The sequence below is a fragment of the Xiphophorus hellerii genome, chromosome 7 (genome assembly GCF_003331165.1).
Source record: "Xiphophorus hellerii strain 12219 chromosome 7, Xiphophorus_hellerii-4.1, whole genome shotgun sequence".
Classification (NCBI taxonomy): domain Eukaryota; kingdom Metazoa; phylum Chordata; class Actinopteri; order Cyprinodontiformes; family Poeciliidae; genus Xiphophorus; species Xiphophorus hellerii.
Window position 1 is genome coordinate 3,223,394 of NC_045678.1, and position 16,219 is coordinate 3,239,612.

At 42.0% G+C, this 16,219-nt stretch overlaps 2 protein-coding genes across 5 annotated transcripts in view; both read left to right on the forward strand.

Annotated features, from left to right (window-relative positions):
- The window catches only part of sf3b1 (splicing factor 3b, subunit 1), a 28,922-nt gene extending 23,890 nt beyond the window's left edge, over positions 1-5,032 (forward strand). For both annotated transcript variants that reach the window (XM_032567780.1, XM_032567781.1), the window contains 10 exons: positions 201-347; positions 618-743; positions 1,443-1,664; positions 1,775-1,957; positions 2,042-2,153; positions 2,576-2,696; positions 2,788-2,919; positions 3,010-3,282; positions 4,146-4,362; positions 4,478-5,032. In XM_032567780.1, coding sequence (XP_032423671.1) covers positions 201-347; positions 618-743; positions 1,443-1,664; positions 1,775-1,957; positions 2,042-2,153; positions 2,576-2,696; positions 2,788-2,919; positions 3,010-3,282; positions 4,146-4,362; positions 4,478-4,636 — 1,692 coding nt within the window. In that variant the 3' untranslated portion in view covers positions 4,637-5,032. The remainder of the gene's footprint in view (positions 1-200; positions 348-617; positions 744-1,442; positions 1,665-1,774; positions 1,958-2,041; positions 2,154-2,575; positions 2,697-2,787; positions 2,920-3,009; positions 3,283-4,145; positions 4,363-4,477) is intronic.
- Positions 5,033-8,268: 3,236 nt separating this feature from the next.
- The window catches only part of ankrd44 (ankyrin repeat domain 44), a 38,022-nt gene continuing 30,071 nt past the window's right edge, over positions 8,269-16,219 (forward strand). For 2 of the 3 annotated variants that reach the window (XM_032567258.1, XM_032567260.1), the window contains exon 1: positions 8,270-8,821. In XM_032567258.1, coding sequence (XP_032423149.1) covers positions 8,795-8,821 — 27 coding nt within the window. In that variant the 5' untranslated portion in view covers positions 8,270-8,794. Of the gene's footprint in view, positions 8,822-16,219 lie in introns of all 3 variants that reach the window. The other variant, XM_032567257.1, reaches the window with a different exon arrangement.

Here is a 16,219-nt window from a genome sequence, read left to right on the forward strand (position 1 = left end):
GCTGAGCCTGGACGTGGCTGCAGCGTGAATATTTGCTTGCTACATCGTCTCCGTCGAGGAGCTGCTGCTGCCGGCTGAGGTCCGGTGACCGACCGTTACTACTCAGCTGGGAGCAGCGGACAAAAAAAAAAAAGAAGAAATAATTAAAATCTATGAATAAGATTTAACGTTTAACTTCTAACGTCTCCTGACGTCTCCAGGGTCTGGCTGCGTTCCTCAAAGCTATTGGCTACTTGATCCCCCTGATGGACGCCGAATACGCCAACTACTACACCAGGGAGGTGATGTTGATTCTCATCAGAGAGTTCCAGTCTCCTGATGAGGAGATGAAGAAGATTGTGCTGAAGGTAAGCGGCAGCTGGCTGGCATCCTGGTGCGAACTGGAAGCGGCTCATTCTCGCTTGTTCAGCCGTAATGTGGCTGCAGCAGGGCTAGTAGTCCGCTACATTAACACCAGCATGAGACTCACCAGAAACATCAGCTGCTCTCTTTCTGGTCTCACCCTGCACCCGTTGGTTACATACTCACTCTGATCACCTAAGACTCTTTATTTACAATTATAGATTTAAAGGCAAACTGTACAGAAATCCCACAGCGTTTCTGTTTTTGTCTCTCAGGTGGTGAAGCAGTGTTGTGGCACGGATGGTGTGGAAGCAAACTACATCAAAACTGAGATCCTGCCCCCGTTCTTCAAGCACTTCTGGCAGCACAGGATGGCTCTGGACAGACGCAACTACAGACAGGTCAGTGAAAAGCATGGAAGCATTTAACGTTGAAGCTATGAAATGTAAGTAACTGCGAAATTTAAGTTCCCCATTGGCATCTCTTTTTTTTTCGCTTTTTACATACAATTTCCTACTGATGTCTTCAGTGTTAGAAAATGTTTATTAAAGATGTTTTTATCAGTATTGAGTAGCGGTGTTCCATATTGTCTCATTTACAGTAATACTAGTGGATTTTTGACACCAGTGACAAAAATAATATGGCTATCAATGGAAGAACAAAGTTCCTGATTCCTCTTTGATTTAATCACTTGTTAATAATTCATCTTGCATTATTTTTTGCTGCGTTTGGACTGAAACTAAAGAAAAGAAATGGCCATCTTTGTAAGCCTACAGATAGCTGGTGTTTTTCACCCAGTCAGCTGTCTGGGCTCAGAGCAAGTCACATGACTCACAGGGAGCCCTGAAAGCCTAGGCAGCCTTTCTTTCACTGGGAATGCTACAAGAACAGGAAAAACACTGAAATTGTCAGGGAAGACAAAGATTGATGAGACGGTCATGTGGACAACCTATAATAATGCTGAATGAGGCTGACAAAAATTCCACCCTATGAACTAGCAACATTTATGTTTTTGCCGGTGGGGGCAGAGGGGCATGCAACTCATTATTTCCTGAATAGCTGACGCACATGGCTAAGGTTTTCCCTTTCTGTGTTTCCAGCTGGTGGACACCACCGTGGAGCTGGCTAACAAAGTGGGAGCAGCCGAGATCATTTCCCGCATTGTTGACGACCTGAAAGACGAGGCGGAGCAGTACAGGAAGATGGTGATGGAGACCATCGAGAAGATTATGGGGAACCTGGGAGCCGCTGACATTGACCACAAACTGGAGGAGCAGCTGATTGACGGCATCCTGTACGCCTTCCAGGAGCAGACTACAGAGGTGAGGAAGGAGCTCTGTTCACAACCTGACCAAAACGTTTGGATTTTTACTGTAACTGAACTGAATTCCTCCTCGTTTCTTTTTTTTTTTTTTTTTTCCACTGTGTGCAGGATTCTGTAATGCTGAATGGGTTCGGTACAGTGGTGAACGCCCTGGGGAAGCGCGTGAAGCCATACCTGCCTCAGATCTGCGGTACGGTGCTATGGCGTCTGAACAACAAGTCGGCCAAAGTCCGCCAGCAGGCGGCCGACCTCATTTCCCGCACGGCAGTGGTGATGAAAACCTGTCAGGAGGTGAGTGCTGCGCCACGCCGCATCGAAGCCCGCCAGGTCTGACCGACTGCTCCAGCTCATGCTCTCTGCTGTTTGTCCCTGCAGGAGAAGCTGATGGGTCACTTGGGCGTGGTTCTGTACGAGTACCTGGGAGAGGAGTACCCCGAGGTCCTGGGCAGCATCCTGGGAGCACTGAAGGCCATTGTTAATGTCATAGGTATGTCTGAGAGCGTCTCCTTAGCAACAACACTGCTGCTACCATCCTGTTTTAAATAGTGCTTTTCACAGCTTGTAACTATATGGACTTTGAATTCAGGTCAGCTCACAGAAGGAATCGTTAAATAGAAGCCAGTTTTTGAAAATATTTAATTTCATTTACTTTTTTTTTTTTAGAAAAAGTGAGAAATTGTTAAAAATCTAAACTGGTATGAAAAAAATGCTATGCCATATTGCCCACCCTTACTCCAAAGGTTTGAGTTTTTTACACATCAGCTATTAAAAACTAGATTTTTTTTCAAATATGCTGTTTGTATGATAAATTTCTTTTGTTTTGTTTTTATATTTTTTTTGTTTGTTTTTTTAAATTACTCATTAAGCTTAAGAATTATATGGAAAGATTTTGCTGTTTGCTTATGATAGGTATGCACAAGATGACTCCACCAATCAAAGACCTGCTTCCTCGTTTGACGCCCATCCTGAAGAACCGGCATGAGAAGGTTCAAGAGAACTGCATCGACCTGGTGGGCCGGATTGCTGATAGGTCAGTCCAATCTGCATGAACAACAATCTGATTCAGTGTTGTGCAGCCCGTTTCCTGGCAGCTCTCATTCTAACTTCTGTTCCTCATGTAGGGGTGCTGAGTACGTGTCAGCCAGAGAGTGGATGAGGATTTGCTTTGAGTTGCTTGAGTTACTCAAAGCTCACAAAAAGGCAATCCGCAGAGCTACCGTCAACACGTTTGGTTATATTGCCAAAGCCATCGGGTCAGTTCAGATGTTTGCTTCCTGTATGCAAACCTGTAGGAATCTTCACTCTGTGTCTGACCCCATTTTGTTTCCCCTTTCTCCTTTCAGGCCTCATGACGTGTTGGCCACTCTGCTGAACAACCTGAAGGTCCAGGAGCGTCAGAACCGCGTGTGTACAACCGTGGCCATCGCCATCGTGGCGGAGACCTGTTCGCCGTTCACGGTGCTGCCGGCGCTCATGAACGAATACAGAGTGCCTGAGCTGAACGTGCAGAACGGCGTCCTGAAGTCGCTCTCGTTCCTGTTCGAGTACATCGGAGAAATGGGAAAAGATTACATCTACGCTGTCACACCTCTACTGGAGGACGCATTAATGGACAGGTGACGCGCCTCAGTTTGAAAGATTTCTAGCAAGTTATTGCCATGTCAAAACAACTCCCTGATGAGTTGGAATTGTTTACTGATATATTTGAATACACTACAATTTACTTCAGCTATTATCAGAATTCCCATCCAGAAAGAAAAACTAGGGAATTAGGTATTTTTCCCAGGGTTTGATGAGTTGGAAAAGGCTAATTGAGAAAGGGAAAAATAGGTATTTACAGATGTTATTTCTTCCATTCTCTTGGTTACCAATCCACTTTGCCCATCAGGCTGCTTTACAAATATCTGCCATAAATAAATTAATATTATTATTATTATGTTAATACACTACAAACGGGCTGACCTTAAAATCCTTTATTTCATGTATCTAAACTTAAAGCCTTAAAATGTCTTACATTTCTAATTTAAATTTACTTCAGTGTGGCTTTAAGAGGATCTTAGAAAGTTTTAAATTTGACTTGCTGAAACCTACAGATGCTTAGGAGAAACCATACATATAAGAAATGGAGCATTTAATTTTCATTTATTGAATTGGCCTTTCCAATTACATCATTCAAGAGGCAAAATAGAAATCTGTGTGGAGAAGAACCTGTCCAGACACATGACTCAGGGTTTTACCCAGAAAACTTACTAGGCTTGCTAAGGGGGTGCTTGGGCAGTCATCCAGCAGCCTAGCATGTTTTTGAGTTAAGTGTTTAAAGTTGACAGGAAATGTGAAAGTATGACAAGGTAATGATGTGTTTTAGGTAAGTAAAGCCTGACGGCCCGCCAGGCCTATAATATACTGGGATAAAACCATGTGACTGTTTAAGAGCGTTCTTTGGGTGTCGTTCTGAACTTGTTTCTTTGTCGTCCTGCAGAGATTTGGTCCACAGACAGACCGCCAGCGCCGTCGTCCAGCACATGTCTCTGGGTGTCTACGGTTTTGGCTGTGAAGACTCCCTTAACCATTTACTGAATTATGTGTGGCCCAACGTTTTTGAGACGTCTCCCCACGTCATCCAGGCTGTTATGGGTGCCCTGGAGGGGCTGAGAGTGGCCCTCGGCCCCTGCCGCATGCTGCAGTACTGCTTACAGGTAGGGACCAGAGTTATGATGGATGTTAGAGCTGTATGACTAGAGAGGATGGTACATAGATATGTTACGTTGGATATGTACGAACCACATTGTTTAACCCCGTCTGTCTCTGCAGGGTCTGTTCCATCCGGCCCGGAAGGTGAGAGACGTCTACTGGAAGATTTACAACTCCATCTATATTGGTTCCCAGGACGCCCTGATTGCTCATTACCCACAGGTCTACAACGATGAGAAGAACGTCTACGTCCGCTATGAGCTCGAATACGTTTTGTAAATACACTTGATTTTTTTTCTTTTTTCTCTCTCTCTTCCCAACCCTGGTCAGCTCTAGCTCCGTCACCTGTGGGTCAGTTTTTATTTAGTGGCGTCGTGCTTACATTAAGTTTCTTCTATTTGAGTGAAAAATCCAAACGTGAAAGAAGGAACTTTGTAGAGTCTGTATGTATTTTTTACTTTTAACTTGTGTTTCCTGTAAGAAGCAGTTGAGGCTGGAAGATTGTCTAGGAACACAGGGCTGTCGTCAGCACATTTTAAATATCGAGATCATTTTGTCTGTTTAATTGGTTATGATAGACTTCTGTACCGCCCAGACCTTCCCCATTTTTCACATCACTTCTGTTCTTAGATCAAGGCTTTATTCAACCAAATAAAAGGTTTGTGTACAAAATCCTGTTTCTGGTTGAGTTTCTTTCTTTCTTCCACACGTGTGCATTTGCATCCAGGAAGAATGCCGTGCATCTTGTCTTCTCTTTACTGTCCTGAGTAGCAAATGAGCTTGTAATAAAGTGACAGAGTAAGAAAATAAAAACCTCCACATATTCATCAACTGTGACTTGCACCTCCCCCTTCCCTCAGTTCTGCTCGCTCCTGCACCACAGACTCTCTGACCCAGATTCCCTTGCAGACGGCTGAACTGAGGCCATATTGTTCCCCCTCTCATCCATCTGTATAGTTTGCTCACTTTTGGAAGTTTGTTGCAAAGTATTTGTATCTGTTTTGATTTTGAACATTGGAAAAAAGTAAATTCTGTGTTCAACATGCAGGAGAGAGTACAAGGTGACAACAAAAGTAAAGATTTTTACAATTAAGACGAGTGCTAATGTTGGATCACTTGCAAAACGACATTCTCTGCATACCAGATGGAGAGGTTGGTATTCACAGGACAGCATACTAGTGAAGATAATTCAGTGAGAAATGACCCTGATCTAATTATATGCCAGAAAGAGCCTCACCATAAAACCTTGGGTCAAGAAATTACAACTATGCTTGTTGCTGAAATATGCCTAAAATCTTTGTCTAAATGGGTTTTAAGCAAAGGTTTTTACTCCCAGGAGCATTTCCAAACAGCTATGTTTGTCTTAAGGACAGAGAGTGAAACCTCAGCAGTGCCCAGGTGAAGAAAGAGAGCACAGTTTCTCCATATTCAGTACATCTATCTATCCATTGTTTTCAGCTTTACTGAAATCAGTCCTTGTGGCAACTGGTCGAAGAGGGAAACTGACATTCTCTTCCCCAGCTCATTATAGGGAATCCCTAGGCATTCCCAGGCCAGAAGGCAAATATAGCCTCTCCAATGTGGTTTGGGTCTGATCCCAGCAGGATGTGCCCTGAATACCTCCAAAGGAAGGTGCCTCTGAGGCATCCTGTTCATATTTCTAAATGACCTCAACTGACTCGTTGACCATGTAGAGCAGTAGCAGGTGATGAAGCTCCTCATCTTATCTCTAAGGCTGAAGGTGGCTGGACAGAGGCCACTCATACCGGTTGCTTGTTTCACTAATTTTGGGGCCATTAGTGAGGGTTTGAACAGACCACTCTTTGCTTGTTTTTGTTTGCTCTTTCTTTGTATCAGGCCCCAATGTCTCAGTCTTCCTCTCAATTCAACCATCTCTTGTGAACAAGACAGCAAGGTCCTACACTTGATGGAGAGCCTGACCCCAACCAGGAACAATCAATCTACTCCAGGGGTGCCCAAGTCCAGTCCTCGAGCACCACCACCTAACTTTTAGATGCATCCCTGCTCCAACACAACCAAGTCAAATGACTTAAGCAGAGGCCTGGTAACTAGCCATTCATTTTATCTAGGTCTTAGAGAAGGAATGCATCAATACGCTATAAGTACTTCTTGAGGACTGAACTCGGACACCCTTGACCTACCCTACTTACGGTTGAGAATCATGACTAGTGTTTCTCAATTGCGATTTGTGGGAACCACCACACTGCATGCATTAGGTTTTCCCTCTTTTGCCACACACCCGACTTTAATATGTGGGTGATTAACAGGTTTCAGCAGCACTTTGTGGCTACAGAGGAGATCATCCAATCATTTGAATCAGGAGTTCTGGAACAGACACATTTAAAACATGCAGGGCAGTAGTCCCAGAGGACTGCAATTGAGAAATAATACACTAGATCTCAATTGGGTCCAGTCCTCGACAGATACCACCCTACAACTTTTAGATTCATCCCTTCTCTAACACACCTGGATGAAATTAATGGCTTGCTACCAGGCCTCTGCCAACCTAAATTACTGCTAGAGGCCTTAAGCCAGTTGACTTCAGTAAGTTGGAGCAGCAAAGTATCTATACTTCACTGCTCTTGAGGATGGTGGCTCTTGAGAACTCGACTTGGACACCCCTGATCTAGACTTTGTCTCAACCCAGCTGCTTCACATGGTGGTTGTGGCTTGAAGATGTCAACAGAAGCACATCATCTGCAAAAAGCACAGATATGACTCCCAAGTTTCCAAAATCAGAGTTTCCTCTCCCCCACAGTTAATCTCGAGATCCTGTCCAGGAGCGCCACAGATGAGATCGGGGACGAGGAGCTTTTCTGGCAGAGCTCAACTTAAGAACAATTTTGTCCTCACAACTGCAGACCAGAACTACATCCACATGTCTCCAAACAAGACCCCCAGTTTATCACAGGGAACATATGATTTAATTTATCACTACACCCAGAGAAAAAGCCACTCATCTGGCAGGATTTCTGGTGTTAAAAGATTTTAAACCTTAGCAGCAGTTTGAGAAAATTTTGTAGAATTAGAATCCGCAACTGGTTGCACATCTGGTTGGAATGTTTTTCTGGTACATCAGTCGCATGCTACTGATGTATGTTATTTATTTATTTTTTAAATTGTGAAGTACAATGACTTCTTAGAAAAACTGGTTTTGACTAGCTCCAGAAACAGAAGAAAAGAAAACATTTCAGATATGGATCAGACTCTATCTGTATCAGAGGCCACACCTCATAATCCACATCTCAACCAAACCAAACACTTCAGGAACATTGTTTCCTCAAACTATCAGTAGTATTTTTGGCAGCGAAGGCTCGGTAGGTCAAAAAGAAATAAAATGTTCACTGAATGACATCTGTGAATGAAATATGACACCACACCATACAGTCTAGTCCTCCTGTCACACTGTTCCAGTGTCTGCAGTAGATTCATCCATCTGTTTCCTTCCTTCATAACCTTTGGAATGCATCATGAAAACAGAGCTACGAGACGTCCCTTGCTAAAAGTTATCCCTAATGCTGATGCTGTGCTGCAAACATGAGGACATACCTCCTGAAAGCAGATGGTTGCAATTTGAGTTTGGTAGAATATTAATAAAATTCAAAGTCTTTTAAGTTTGAGTTTTTTTGTAATCAGCTTTATATATTTTTTAGTAGTCTTATTTGTTTGTGTGGATTTCTTTGTAGTACATTGGGAGTTGCTTTTAGGTTAACTAGTGACCGCCTGACTAGACCTCTGAGATGTCTGCCTTGATGTTTCAATTAAAAAAAACAAAAAAACATTAAATCTATTCGAGTTGTTGTTGGAGTTTGCAGTTCAGCGTTTGGCCATTAGGTGGCGGCAACGAGGAGATGCTGCAGCTCTGGTGATGCTTAGCAAGCTTCGCCTCCACTCTTGCATCTGAAAGCAGGAGAGAAGCAAGGACTTCCTGTGTGATCTCGTTCAGCTGACTACAGCCTAGCTTCCTCTCCGGGAGCTTTCTGCTTCTGCAGACCGAGGACGAGGAAGGCTTGTGAGGGTTGCTGCAAAACTCCGAGAGCCGCCCGGGACCTCCGTGCACCAGAAGTAATAGAAGCAACCATAAATGCGGATCGTTCACAGCCGCGGGTCAAGCTTTTCCTGTTTCCCTGCCTCCAAGCGACTCGGCGCGCCTGCCTCGGCTCAGCAGCCCTGCCGCAGATAGCCTCGGTGGAGCGGGGCTGATGGCCGTGGAGCTCCTACCGGCCTTCACCATCGCCACAGTCACCCGTCTGAGTGCCCGGTAGAGAATTACGGTCTAAAACTTCGCCTTTCAGGCGGCTGTAGTGCCGCAGGAAGCTCGAGGGGGAAGTAGCGGCAGAACGAGGCGCAGCATCGCACCGTGCATGGTGCTGCGGTTTGGGGGCGAGTGGATGCGCAGACGGAGCTGACCCAGAGATGGCTGTTCTGAAACTGGCCGACCAGGTAGGACCCGCTAGCCGCTGTTAGCTTAGCGCGAGCCCCGCAGCTCAGCATCACTGATGCGCTGCCTCGTTAAAATGTGATTAATATATCAACTGGACTTTTTCTTTATCATTCCTCTCTAGAGCATTAGCTGTAAGATCTAAACCGGAAGCAGTACTTCTCACCCAAATATAGACTTCACAATGCACCTTCATGACATCTGCACAAAAATGAGCAAAGATGTAATGATGTGTGTAAGTGTTTCCTAATAACAGAGCTCAGCGACTTCCTGCTTGTTTCCTTCCACCAGAAGCAGGTAGCAAAAGTACCGCGCCTGCAAGAACACATGACATAATTAACTCTAGTGTTTTCTGTGTTTTGCTCCTCTGCAAAGATTTCCAGAAAAATCTGTTTTAAAAAAGGAGTCCCGACAGTAACAAAACAAGTCAATAGCCCGAATCCAGAAGCTCCAGACCAGTGCATGACTTTAAAAGTGAGAAGTTACTCTAATGAAATTAGAAACAGTGTAATTTTCTAAGACTCAAACTTTTAACAAACTTTACAAGAATCATAATAAAAATACATAAAATAGGATAAAGAAAAAGTACAGTGAAGACCAGCTAACTGTAGCTAGCGAGTTAGCCTTAGCTAAATTTACGCGACTCATTTTCACACCTTTTGCTATTTGAAAAAGAAAAAAAATTATTTTTACTCCATATTTTTTTATTAGAACTATAGAAAACGAATTCATAATAGAAAAAAATAAATGCCCTCAATTTTTTATGTTAACTATATACAAAGATAAAAACTAGCTAAAAGCCACACCACTTTATTAATACGGCGCCGGTGTTTTGTGTAGTTGAGAATTGCAAATTTAGTTCTAAATAGGTCTATTGTTTAATGTTTGTGGGATTTTGGTAGAGTTTCAGTTCTGGCAATAACAAATCCTGTTGAATTAATTGAGTTATAGGACAAATATTAGTTGACCTTCTTTCAATTCTGCTGTTTAAAGTATCAGACTACATTAAAAATGACAGTGTCTTTATCAGTTTTTTAAAATTGTTTAAATCTAACATTAAAGTAACAAAAACACACAACAGGTTCCCCACAGTCATTATTAGTTTAACAATGCAACCCCAAAATGTTCAAGCTGTGCATAAAAAAAACAACTAAGTACACCCTTGCTGTTTCCATAGGATTTAAGAAGGAAAGTGGCACCCAGGTGTTTCCAGTGAAATGTAGTTGAATAATTGATCATTAGGGAGTGGCAGCACCTTTTTAGAAAAGGCCAGTGTACCGCTTTGGAACACACAGGTTTGTATTAACAAACTCCTAAGGCGGAAAACATCAGCAATGAACTTATAAAAGCAATTGTTACCACCCATAAATCGAGGAAGTGTTATATTGACATTTCCAAAAGTATTTGAAGTTCATCATTCTTCAGAGAAACCAAAGGTCAGACCCTGCATTTCTCAGAGAATTGCGAGAAACCCAGGATCTCCGGGACCTCTACAGGTTCCAGTTAGCATGTTAAGTGCTGAAATTAGTGACACTTAAATTAGACTGAACGAGGGGAAAGTGTCTTCTCTTGAAGCAGAAAGTTGCATCAGAAGTAATTATAGCACCACTAGAGCAAATTCCTTGTGACAGATGAGAGCAGAACAGAGTCGTTTGGCCATGATGCACAGCAGCAAGTTTGGTGACAACCAAAGACACCATATAAGCACACAGTCTTTTATAGCAGCTGTCAAGTACGGTGGTGGGTGGTGATACTCTGGGCTTGTTGGACCTTGCTGTCCATAAGTCAACTTTTGTCTTAGAAAGTATTCCACAGTCCAGTGTGAAGTTGCCTGACAACTAAGTTGAAACATCGACAGGACAACAATCACATCCCCAATGTAATCTAGGATGGTTGAAGAAGAGGTCCAGTCAAAGCCCTGACTGAGCTTAAGTTTCCTCCAAAACAAAATGAGATGCTGCTAAAATAAGACAGAAGACAATTTAAATTCTAACTACTGAGTGGAGGTATACAAGCTATTGAATCATGGGGTGTACTTATTATTTTTCATTGTTCCATTTTAGCTTTGTTTTTGTTTGACATTCGATAGCAATGGAGACCATGGTATGCTTTTTTTTTAGATTAAAATGATTTTACAACCTGAAAAAGAACAAATTGATGTATTATGTCTTGATAGATAAAATCCTGGAAGATAAAGAGGGCATACATTTTTTTTACCATGCCTGTATAGTTGATTATGAACAGTTGTCTTATATTTTAATGAAGGGATAGCAACCAGATCATAGATGATGTCCAAAACTTGCTTAAATGTTTGTTTATTCATTGTAATAACTTTTTTAAGTTGGTGTCAAATATTTAATGACTTCACCCGACATATTAATCTAAAATTGACTTGATTGTTTTTGTAATACATTATTCCTGAATAATGAAGCACTTTTTATTTTAATCAGAGGATCTATTTTCATTGTAGTGGTGCATTCTTACACTGACTCTGTCTGAATAACCTCGCCGTCCAGAGTTAGTCATTAAAAATGATAAAAATGCTGCTGCAGTGCAGATCAGTACTGCTGACCTGTTAGATATCCCACGTAGAGAACTCATGAGCAGCCGAAAGATAAAATGTTTCTCCCAAGGAGACATGCTTTCTCCTCTCAAGCTTTCACTTGTATCACAATTATACTCATCTGCAGAATTTGATCAATTTCAGGCTTCTTTGGGGTTTTGTCCTTCATTCTGACACTCTAGATGACCTGAATCGTTACAAAATCATTGACAGGGTTTTGTCTGGGAAGGGTTTGGAAAGCTGTTTTTAAGGCTGCATGACTACGGAACCATAATGATAACCATTATCCACAAATGGAGGAAACATGGAACTCCAAGAGTGTGTGACTCATCCAGGGGGTCACATTTCAAGCTCTAGCCTCAGAAAAGGTTGGAGTTCAACACTAAGAAGTTACCCCATCTGTGTGAGAGTTCCAAGATTAAAACCACTGCTGACCCAGCGGAACAGGACGTCCCAAAAAAAAAAAGCATCCTGACGATTGCCAAGGCTTCTGTGAAAATATTTAAGGGTTAGATGATGAAAAAGTTAAACTTTTCAGAAGTAGTGTGTCCCGTTGCAGCTGCTGTGGAGCTAACACAATGTTTTAGAATAAAACCCACCATCAGCCATTTTGGTAGTGTGATGGTCTGGACCTGAACGACCTGGCATCATTGATGCAGAAAACACTGAGGAACGCCATCAGGTTCTGACATGGTCTAGTCGAAGTCTGGACTTGAATCTGATTGATTCTCGGATGTGATCTAAAACTGGCTGTTAAGGTATTCAGAAACTTATGATGCGGCTCAACTATTCTGCAAAAAAGATTGGGACAAAATTCCTCCACAAGGAGGGAAAAAGACTCAGTGGCAGTTGTTGAGAGTCGTTACTAGGGATGCACCGATCCACTTTTTTCACTTCCAATGTGGATACCGATATCAGAGGTCTGGTGTCAGACAAAAGAATTAATACTTTTCTCCAGCACTGTAGATTCACACAGAAACAGAAGCGGGAACGTCCTCAGTGGCGAAAGTCGTGCACCGTCTATGTGATCTCCATCACTTAGCACAGAAATGTTCATCAAACTGAATAAAACATTTGTTCCTCCCTGTTCACTTTTCTCTCTGGTAGTTCTGACGGAGAAAGCTGACATTGTTAGACGATGTAGTCGTTGTCTCTGTGGTTTGACGCCGTGGCTTTAATGTGGGCTCATGGTGCTGAACACAGAAAGCCATCCTACAGGTCTCTGAACCTGTTTGGGAGCCTCTGCAGAGCGGCGTTTGCAGCTGCTCTATGGTGGACATGTCTCAGTAGAAACTCTGATTTGGCGCTCATATCAGATGTGTCGTCAAGGAAGGAAGAGCTGGTTTTTTTCTCTTTTTTTCAGTTTGTTTGTGTGTGTGTGTTGCCCAGAACTGTAGGACTTCCTGTTATTTTCAGACAACAAGCTGATGATGACTGATAACTGGATGCCTACACTCAGCACTCAGCTAAAGCCCGCAGGCTTGGTGTACTTGTGTACTTTTCTTCATCTTCCTTTTACTCTCTGTGCCCTCCAGAACAGAACTCTCCTCCATGCTGAATAAAACAAAAATTCTGGATGTTCTGACTAGGGCTGCGCGATATACCGGTGCCAACATCGATTTCGGCCTATACTAGTCTTTTTTTTTTTTTTTTTTAACATACCCGATAAATAAAACTTGCCCAAATATTAGCAACCGATATTTACTTCCATATTCCACCCTAAAATCTCGGTAAAATAAAATATGATTTCACTCGAAGTAATAATTATGATAATAATTATTATAAAACATAAAAAAAATAAACATCCATTTTCAAACTGTCCAAAATGTTGTATATTTTGCACACATTGATAAATGTGTATAATGTCGGTAAATATCCGTTATCGTCCAAAACAGCAATGTTAATATTGGATGTCAATATCTGCCCAAATTTTCATATCGGTGCATCTCTAGTTCTGACTCAGGTGGGAGTTTAGATGTGCTTATTTATTTATATGGTAACTTTGTTTTCCTTCATAACACCTTTGGTTTTTCCCATTTTGAACCTGTCAAAGGTTTACAGGTTCAGAATGATTAGCGTTGTACGATATGTCATGATCAGGCTACTTGTAATAATTTGATGGAGAAATTTGATAGTAAAAGATAAAGGGTTGCACCGATTGCAGTTTTCTGGCCGATCACCAGTCTCTCAAAAAGAATAAATTCTGGGCCAATTTATCGGTGCGCCCTCTAATGGTCTGGAGGAATCTGCAGAAAAAAACAATCTTTCCTGTCAGATAAAATAAGCAAATTCTCCTTCATAAATACTTCCCAAAATACCCATTGCAACTGATTGGTTAATCAATAGCAGCATCGGTGTTTTCCCATTCAGTCATAAAGCGTTGTCTGTTTCCAGCCTTTCGATGTGCCGAGTCATCGGTATTTGACATAATTTGCAGCTAATTAAAGCAGAATGTTCTTTAGCGTGTGGATTATTTGATGAAAACAGGACATTTCAGCTAATCTGACCGACTCAGTTTGAACTTCTGTGTCGTCCTTTTCTAGTTCAGCCTGTTTTAAATAAGAACTGCCAGGAACGAACAGTCGCTGCATGTTGGAGAAGAATTTCTTATTGTTTTGCTTTCTAATGGGATCTGGGTCACATTGAGCCGTCCTTACGGGATAATGACAAATATGTGTGTGTGTGTGTGAGAGAGAGAGAAAGGTTGTGGCAGGGTATATATGTGAAAGTTTCCGCTGCAACAATGACTTGTTATATTCGGGACGGCCTGCAGGGAAGATGAACCAGACTCCTGATGTCACTTCCTGTCAGGCCTCCGCTCTCCCTGTCTCTGCTCCATTCTGCTCCTCTCCTTGCTTTAGGTGTCAGGCTGGTTGCAGGACAATCTGGGAGCAGTGCAGTAGACAACGCTGTCACCCACCACACCACGTTATTTGAATGCATGCAGAGACGAGAGGGGAGAAACCCAAAGCTGTTTGTGTTTGCCAAATGACGACAGCTTTCCCCTCAGCTGTGACATTTGAACTGCATTCCGCTCTCTGCGGAGGAGATAGCAACAGGAACTGGATGTGAATTAGGCTAGTTTGTTTTTATTCAGACTTATGGCTCTGAATTTTTTTTTTTTTCCATACAAAACCTATTTTACACTCACACCTAAGGAGAATTTAGAGATACGCATACACAGAGAGAAAACATGCAGAAGACCTTGAATTGAACCCATGACCTCCTTTCTGCAAGGCAACAGAGCTACCAACTGTGCAGCCCTTTTTATTTTCCGAAATAAAATTTATAAAAGACAGAAAATAGCTTCAAAAAGTGTCCTTTATTTCAAACATCCCTTCTGTTAGCTGTATGAGAACTTTTGTTTAATTATAAGACTGTAGTCATAATATTTAAAGAACGTATTTCAATTACGAGAAAAAGTCATTTTAATGAGAAAAAGGCTTAAATAATACTTTTTAAAAATATTTTTTGTGTTGGAGCTCTCTTAAAATTACTACTTCATTCTTAAAATATCCTGACTTTATTCTGGTGATATTAAGACTTTGCTCTCTTCTTATTATGACTTCATTCTCTTATGACTTTATTCTCATAAAAAAAAAAGACATAAATAAAATCAAAGCCTGGCCCTGGTGTTCAGCGATAGAGTTGACCTGAATTCAAAGTCCAAATGAAAAGAAGCTTTAAGAGATGCTTGTCAAACAGGACGGCCGCCGTTGGCGCGCTGACATCACTCTGAACTGTGGAAACCCCAGGAGGGAAACGGTGAGAAAAAAAAAAAATCCATATTTTCCAAAAATGTAAACTTCAAAAATCAAACATTTGATTAATTGATAAAATCGATTTATCGCCCATCATTAAGTGCAGAGCATAATCAGGATTATATGAAATGAATTAAGACATTTTATGTTTTCCTGATAAACACGTTAGTTACATGGTAAATACGATACCAGGCCTACAGGGAAGCACGAGGGTGGCAGCATCATGCTGTGAGTCGGTGTGTACAGACAGAAGAATGTAGAGATAAACTCAGGAGGAGAGGTGTTGAAATGAAACCTGCTTTCAAAGTGGAGAGACCTGGAAGTGGGACACACCTCTGGCTCTGCTGGACTGACCAAAAACAGAGAAAGAAACAGACAAGACAACTCTGGAGAGGCTCTAGAACACAGGTGTCAAACTCCAGTCCTCAAGGGCCGCTGTCCTGCAGTTTTTAGATGTGCCACAAGTACAAAACACTGGAATGAAATGACTTAATCACTTCCTCCTTGTATAGATAAGTTCTCCAGAGTCTTGCTAATGACCTAATTATTCTATTCAGGTGTGATGCAGCAGAGGCACATCTAAAAGTTACAGGACAGCGGCCCTTGAGGACTGGAGTTTTGACACCCCTGCTCTAGAACATTCTTCTGTCTGTATCTGGAATAGTTGAGCTGAATTCCAAAAACACCTGGAGACGTTTAGAGACCCTGACCGGCTCTCACAGACATTTCCTTTCGTTGTTACCAATCTGCAGGAAGAATGAAATAAACTGGATGCTTCTGTTCACTGCTTCTTTTTTGCATACTTATTACTGCCAAAACATTTCATACATGTTGAAGCCAGGATTTTAACATGTTTATAGATTTATTTATTTATTTATTTTTTAAGAAATAAAATCTAAAGACGAAGCAAATTCTTTGAATTCCTAGCTGTGGTAACTGATGCGACCTGATCTCTGGTTTGCTTTAAAGCTGCCGCCTTACGGTCAGGCTCCGGTATGTCCATCAGCAGCGTGATGATCTCACCACGCCACAGTCACTTTCAGGGGGACAAAACGGGTCCGATGAGGAAGTACCGC